This window comes from Carlito syrichta, unplaced genomic scaffold (assembly GCF_000164805.1).
Source record: "Carlito syrichta isolate Samal-C Ts95f unplaced genomic scaffold, Tarsius_syrichta-2.0.1 Scaffold67773, whole genome shotgun sequence".
In the NCBI taxonomy this organism is placed as follows: Eukaryota; Metazoa; Chordata; class Mammalia; order Primates; family Tarsiidae; genus Carlito; species Carlito syrichta.
In genome coordinates this window covers 74,054-81,080 of record NW_007011869.1, presented here as the reverse complement: position 1 = coordinate 81,080, position 7,027 = coordinate 74,054, and the positions used below count along the sequence as shown (strand labels likewise).

At 50.7% G+C, this 7,027-nt stretch overlaps 1 protein-coding gene across 1 annotated transcript in view; it reads right to left on the bottom strand.

The window, feature by feature from the left end:
- Nucleotides 1-632: 632 nt before the first annotated feature.
- Nucleotides 633-7,027, bottom strand: part of TSPYL2 (TSPY like 2) — a 6,647-nt gene continuing 252 nt past the window's right edge. The window contains exons 1-7 of the mRNA XM_008051863.2: nt 6,353-7,027; nt 4,699-4,776; nt 4,463-4,574; nt 4,231-4,376; nt 4,007-4,101; nt 2,983-3,689; nt 633-1,381 (exon numbers count right to left, since the gene is read on the bottom strand). The exon at nt 6,353-7,027 is cut by the window's right edge and continues 252 nt beyond it. Of these exons, the coding sequence (XP_008050054.2) occupies nt 1,233-1,381; nt 2,983-3,689; nt 4,007-4,101; nt 4,231-4,376; nt 4,463-4,574; nt 4,699-4,776; nt 6,353-7,027 (1,962 nt within the window). The 3' untranslated portion in view covers nt 633-1,232. The remainder of the gene's footprint in view (nt 1,382-2,982; nt 3,690-4,006; nt 4,102-4,230; nt 4,377-4,462; nt 4,575-4,698; nt 4,777-6,352) is intronic.

Genomic DNA, 7,027 nt, shown 5'->3' with positions numbered 1-7,027 from the left:
CTTCCTACACCTACCCAGTAATTTCCCTTTGTTTTTCCTTTATCACTACGGAAACTCCTTGGCCTGAGCCATCTTTTTCAGCCTTCTTCTCTAGGCCCAGTTTCAGGGACTTTGCACCCCCTCTAGAGATAGAAGAGCGCTCCTGCGTGATTGGGTTGTAATGTCTGGACCGAAGTCTTTTTTTTTTTTTTTTTTAACTGAATGAGAACGAGAAAAATGGATTCTTCCGGCTTCCCACACCCAGCTCACACTAGGCCGGAGGAAAGGTTTGACGCACTAAAAATGAAAAGATGAATCACTGAATATAAAGCTTGTTCTAGAGTGCAGGGTGTCTCCATGCGCGTGCGCCAAAAGGGAAGGCGTGGGAAGCTCTTTGCTACCTGGCTGGGTCCATTGCGGGAGTCAGGAATGGGAGGGGCTTCCTCAGCCTCGCCCTGCCATTGGCCAGGGTGGTCCGCATTGCTCTGACGCAACGTCTCTGCGGCCTGGCAGAGCTCGTCCTCCACCCGCCGAACCCCCCACAATTACCTTGTTGCAGGCTACTGCGTAGGCTATGGGCCTTCGTGCGGGATTGTGGGGAGACTGGCCGCTGGGGACGGCGCACCGGGCAGAACAAAAGACTTGAAGCGGTCTTTTGAATTTGCTCAGAATTTTATTAGGACTACCAGGGTTCACAGGGAAAGAAGAGGGCCTTCTGGGGGAGGGGGACGGGAATACCGCAATGGCGAAGCGGCCTTGCATAGACACCGAGGCGGGCTAGCGGCACGGCTGGAAAAGGAGAGGCGGGGGGAGGGAGAGAGAGGCTTGGGAGAACAGGGTGGCAGCAGCGCCTCCAAGGGCACTGTGCGGCTGCGACGAAGGCCACAGCGGCCCTCCCCGCTTCGGGATTAGGGTGTTCACTCCATATGGCACGGGGAGAGGGGCTGGGGCCACAACGACGAGGAGAAGGGGAAGAGAGGGACCCTGACCAAGGCATCACAATAAATACGTTTAGCAGCACACAGAAGCCTGCGGGGGAGGAGGGCCAAAAGATGGGGTCATTCCCCTTTCCCTCCTCCCAAAATAAGAACTCTGCAATTACTAAACCATAAAAATAAACTTTAAACCCGTGTACGAAGTCGGTCACCCCCCCAGAAGTGCAATGTGGGGCCGCGTGGCCCTAGCTGAGGGGGAGGGCAAATGGGGTAAGGAGTGTGGGATACAGAGAGGTGACCCCCGAAAGGGTAAGATATTTATCCGGTTTTCCCCCTCTTCCCTGGGTTGGCCCAAGCGTTTGGGACCTGCAGCACCTCCTCCAGGTCAGAGTCTTCTGAATCTTCCTCTTCTTCCCAGTTGTCTTCACTTCCTTCCTCCTCATAGCTGTCCTCACCTTGTTCGCTGTCTGCATAAGGGAGAGAGGGGTAAGGAAGGGAAAACGGAGGAGGGTGGTTAAATGGGTAGGTAGATGTCACTCTAAAAGGGACCACAGCCAGGGCTTTTGGGTGTCTGGGACCACTTGCCAAGCACCTCTGCTTGAAACAAGCAGCCAAGGGTGTGTGCGAACTCGCACCCACAGAATGAAGGGGAGTGGGAGGGAGGCAGGGTGGGCTCCCTGCCTCTGTTCTGTCAAAATGGATGTATTTCTGAAAGTAGCTTTTCCTTCCCCGTGTGTTTCTCAATGTATGTCTCTTCCTGAACTCTGACGTCTGCTGAGTAAACCTTCTATTCATTTCCAGGCAGCTCTCTTTTTCCCAGTCTGATCCAAACAGGCCCCAGTCTGTCTTCTTCAGCTCAGTTCCCCCACCCCCATTCCCACCAAGGGCTAGGCAGACAGCTTTGCCTCCCTTTCTCTGAAAAGAGATGCCATCAGGTGGGAGGGGAAAGGACCGACAACTCCCTCAGTTTCCCTGCGCTACCTGAAAATATGTCTAGATTGAGGCTACTCATTCATCCAGTGCCTCCTTCCTGGTGCCCCAGCCCCAGCCTTAATGGAAATTTACCAGGGTCCCCACGAGTGGTTGGTTTTCCTGCCCACCTCTCCAGTACCTCTTTTTGCCTGGCATCCAGGCCAAAACCAAACTTGGATTCACCTTAAATACCACTTTTTACTTCAAAACTCCCACGTGAGAAAAACTCCTCAGAATTTCTCAAAAATGTGTTCTTTGGTGAGCAGCAAACAATGGGTTCTGTGGTCAAGACGTTTGGGAAATACTGGATTCCACAAAATTAAATAGGGTTTTTTTTTTTTTTTTTTTACAGCAGGACTTCTCAGAACCTTTAAGGTGCTACTGTACATGTGACTCTACAAGAGGATATTATTGTGTGTAGTCCTTCCACAATATATTTGACCACTGAACCCATTTGTGAGAAGCAGCTTTTGGAACTGAAGGATCCGCAGGAGACAATTTTGGAAACCCTGCCCAACATACTATATATTTTCACTCTTCCATGTCCTTGTTCACATGATCCCTTCCATCATGCTCCTCAGTGTGAATGCAGCCTCCAATTCAAATATCACCTCCTTTGTAGCTCTCCCCCATCCCCACTCTTGAGGTAGAATTAGCTACACCTTCTCCTGGGCTCACAGAACACACTGTTCACTTCACACTCAGCTCCCTACACAATCCTGAGAATTCCCAGAAGACCAAAGCTGGGCACAGAGTGTGCTAAAATGCAATGTGTTTTGTCATTCCCCATCATTGTGTGAACTTGTCCTTTTTAGTTTTCCACCCACTGTCTCCTACCTCTTTGTCTACTCTTCATTTGTCTTTTGCTGTTACAACTATCTACCCACCACCTAGAACCAAAATATGTTTCTTTAGTTTTGTTACATTTTTCAAGTTAAATGTTCCTTGGATTTCCCTTGTTTAAAAAATGTTACACAGAATGCTTTTTCTTTCCTCCATAAAAGCAGATTGTGTTCTTGCCTTGATACCCTGACTGTGGTCAGGCTTTCTCTGAGAGAAGAGAAAGGAAGGGAAGACAAGAGGGGGTCAAGCTCACCTTCCTCACTGCCCTCCTCCTCTTCTTCCACTGATTCTTCTGAGATGATCTCTATCTCATCCTCATAGACATCCTGGTTGGTGCTGTTATTCTGACCCTTGTTAAAGCCATCAAAGTCATTCTCATAGTATTCAATGTCTCTGTCATCATCATCATCATCGCTGCCTTCATTGTCACCTTCATTGCCGTCATCATCGCTGCCCTCATTGTCACCTTCATTGCCATCTTCATCATCACTGTCCTCATCTTCTTCATTGTCACTATCACTGCTGTCCTGGTTGTTGCCATGGCTGCCCTGGTTGCCACCTTTGAGGTTCTTGTTGTCATCCTCATTGTTGTCATCAGGATTCTCATTGTCATTGGTGCTCTCGTTATCGTCTTCAGGATTCTCGTTGTTAGGGCTCTCGTTGTCATCGGCACTCTCATTGTTGTCAGTGGTTTCACTGTCATCAGTGCTCTCATTATCAGTAGTCTCATTGTCAGGGACCTCATTGTGGTCAGGGCTCTCACTGTCACAGAAGCTGTCATTGATGTCAGTTATCTCATTGTCAGTGGTTTCGAAGTAGTCAGTAGTCTCCATGAAGTCAGAGATCTTGATGTCATGAATGGTCTCATCAATGTCTGAGATCTCACTGAAAATATCTTCCACTGCATAGTAGTCATGGGCGTCTTCCATGATTACCAACTCATATTTGTCTTTGGTTTTACTGTAGGGAAGCCTGGGACTGAGTATAGGGTTGGTGGGGGGGGGGGGTGTACCCATGGCACTGAAAGGTGGTAAGTAACAGGGGAGGCAGTAGGGTTATGAGGGCTCCCAGGGATGAGGCTAGGGTGGGAAGAGGCCCATTTCTGCCCCTGACTGCATAACCTCAGGCTAGTTCTGGGCATCATTCCCCGCTTGTAAAACATATTGCATTGGATTATCTCAAATGTCCCTTTTGGCTCTATAAATCCTGTGTGACACTAGTCTTACCTTTGTCCCATCCCCAACAAACCACCTCTCAGTCACCAAATCCCCCATCACCTTTTCTTCTCTTCTTGCTTCTTTCTGTTTGTCCTGTAACCCCCATCTCTCATGTAGTAGCGTAGAGGGTTGACCCACAGGTCATTCTTGATAATCTGTTGAAAGAGAGGGTAGAAGGGAGGACAGAGCCATGAGTGCAAGCCCCAGATTCTACTTCTAATTCTCCAGGCACCCATGGGCAAGCCTAGCAAGGCCTTCTCTGGCAATATCAGGAAAGGCCCCACCTCAGCAATCCTGTCGGCCTCTGGGAGGCTGTGGTTTGAGAACCAGCTGAAGAAACTGTGGCTGATATCCTGGTTCCCATGCCTGTAGGCCTGGGGTTCTTGGCCCCGGTGCCAGCGGATTGGGGTGGAGTGAGACACCAGCCGGCCTGATGGAAGAGAAGGCTATGGAGTGGGGACTGCACAAGGATAGACCTGGGGGGGGGCATGGATTTACTCTGGGACTGCCTCTTACCAGAGCGGTTACGCTGGAACTCCTTGACAATCACCACGTTTGTGAAGTAGGGGTTTGTCTGGAAGTACAGCTTCATTTTGTAGCCCATGGAGATATGTCGAAGATCCTGTACCTGCTCAGGGTGAGGGTGATGGTGGAATGTGTCCCCATACCATGGCCCTTCCCACCCCTTACCATGAACTCCAAAGACCAGACTCCTTGCCCAGTTCTTCTCAAAAATCTCTCTTTGGTCTGACCTGCAGGTTGGTCAAGTAGCGGAAAATGTCTTCATCGCGTTGGTTGATCAAGATTGAAATTCTGGGGTGGTTGAGGAACTGATGAGTGGAGCAGTTTAGGTCAAGGATTGACTATTCAGTGAAAGGAAGGGAGGGAAGGCCAGGCAGGGCAGAGCAAAAGAGAGGCTGGAGCAGGATTCCTTCTGTGTTCATGTGATGTGTATGGAGCAAATGGGTTATAGGGACTCAATGTATACTTTTACTCCCATGGTAAACCTCTGTGTTAGGTGGCCTTGATGGATGCTAAGGGTTTATGTCCATGTGATGTTTGTCTCTGGGTGCTGAGGGCTTGCGTTCACAAAATACTGTGAGTCAGGGGAGCTGAAGGCCCATGTCTAAGTGATGCTGTATCTGGTTGCTAAGGGGGTTGCTAAGGGTTTATGTCCATGTGATGTTTGTCTCTGGGTGCTGAGGGCTTGCGTTCACAAAATGCTATGAGTCGGGGGGGGGGCTGAAGGCCCATGTCTAAGTGATGCTGAATCTGGTTGCTAGGTTGCTAAGGGTTTATGTCCATGTGATGTTTGTCTCTGGGTGCTGAGGGCTTGCGTTCACAAAACGCTGTGAGTCGGGGGGGGCTGAAGGCCCATGTCTAAGTGATGCTGTATCTGGTTGCTAAGGGGGTTGCTAAGGGTTTATGTCCATGTGATGTTTGTCTCTGGGTCTTGTGGTCATATGATATGTATGCGTGGGTGTTGAGAGTGTGTAAATATGATGTGTGACTGGCTCTGAGGGCTTTGTGTCCAAGCGATGCTATGTGTCTGCGTGCTGAGGCCTGTGGCCACGTAGTACTGTATCTGTGTGCTGAGGCCCTGTGTCTACATGATACTGTGTGCCTGGGTGCTGTGGGCACATACATGTGCTATCTTGTATGAGGATGCCAAGGGTCTGTCTTGTAACTGTGTTAGGATGAAAATCATGTGTTCCTAACATGTTACATGTATGTATGTGTCCTCCCGAGATGAGCTTAACAATCACCATCGCTAAATAGGATTCTTCCTACTCTCCCCTTTCCTTCGTTTAACTCCTTAATCTTCATACTCAGATACTCCCTCTCCTGATCTTTCAGGATAAGCCCCTCTCTAGCCCCCTTCCCTCCAATGCAGGGCACTCCAGCCAAAATTGGGGTCTCTTAGTGTCTAAACAGAGACCTAGGCTTATAGAGCCCTGGTTCGGCTTAGGCACCCTTTCTGGGCAGTTTCTCTGCTTTGGCCATTACCATCACTCCTCACTCTCTGAGTCAGTTCATCTTCTGTGTGCCCCTCCCCTCCCCCTTTCATCATCTCTGGTCCAATTTTTATGCCGTGTACCCCTTGAATTTCCTCCCCCTTTCATCATCTGTGATTATTTTCCTTATGCTATGCTCCTCCTCTACCCTCTTCCCATCTGTGGTCCAGTTTTTATGCTATGTGCCCCCCCATCACCTCCAGTCCAGCTTCTCTGTTGTTTTGCCCTCCTCCTTCCATCCCTCCTCCACCTATCATAGCCAGTTTGCCAATAGGGGGCTCACCCCCATCTCTGGCCTTCCTTCACACCCTTTCATCCTTTCTGTCCCTTCCCCCACCTCCTCCTTTTCTGTCATGGGCTTCTGACCCATGAGTATCGATGAGAAGGATACTGCTTTGACCCAGAAGCCGGGGATATGCTGGATAATGAGGTCTCTGCGCTCCAGGAAGGGTCTTCGCATCTGGATGAACTTGCGCTTGAGACGCAGGAAGGCCTTGCCTGCCTTGATGTTCACCGCCTCCAGGTCCAGTTGAATATCCTCCAGTGCCTGCAGAATGCTCTCCATCCTCTGGGCATTCCTCTCTATGCTTTCCTTCTTCACTTTTCTCTGCTTCCTCCTCCTCCGCCTCCTCCTCCTGCTGCTCCTCAGACCTTCCTGCTCATCCTCATCCTCATCCTCCACTATGATGACAGCCTCTTCCCTGCTCTTTGGATCGACTAATGTTTGGGGCCCCCACCCCCCTGAGCTACAGGTTTCTAGGACCTTCTCTCCAGCAAGGCTGCCGGGCTCCACAACCTGAATGTCGATTTCCAGGCTTCCCCCAGAGGCCTCAGAAGCAGGGAGTGTTTCCAGGCTCTCTGTGGGAGGAGGCGCCTCCCCGTACCCTGACTCGATGGTAGGGTCCCAGCCCGGACACCCAGCACCCAGGGTGAAGTATGCGCGGATACCCCCCTCCTCGAGAATGACATAGGGCGGTGGCGGGGGCAGCGCGGGGCCCACTCCCACCCCCCTCATGTCAGCCAGCACCTGTGCCGCCTCGGTTTCCTCCTGGAGCCTCGGGCGCTG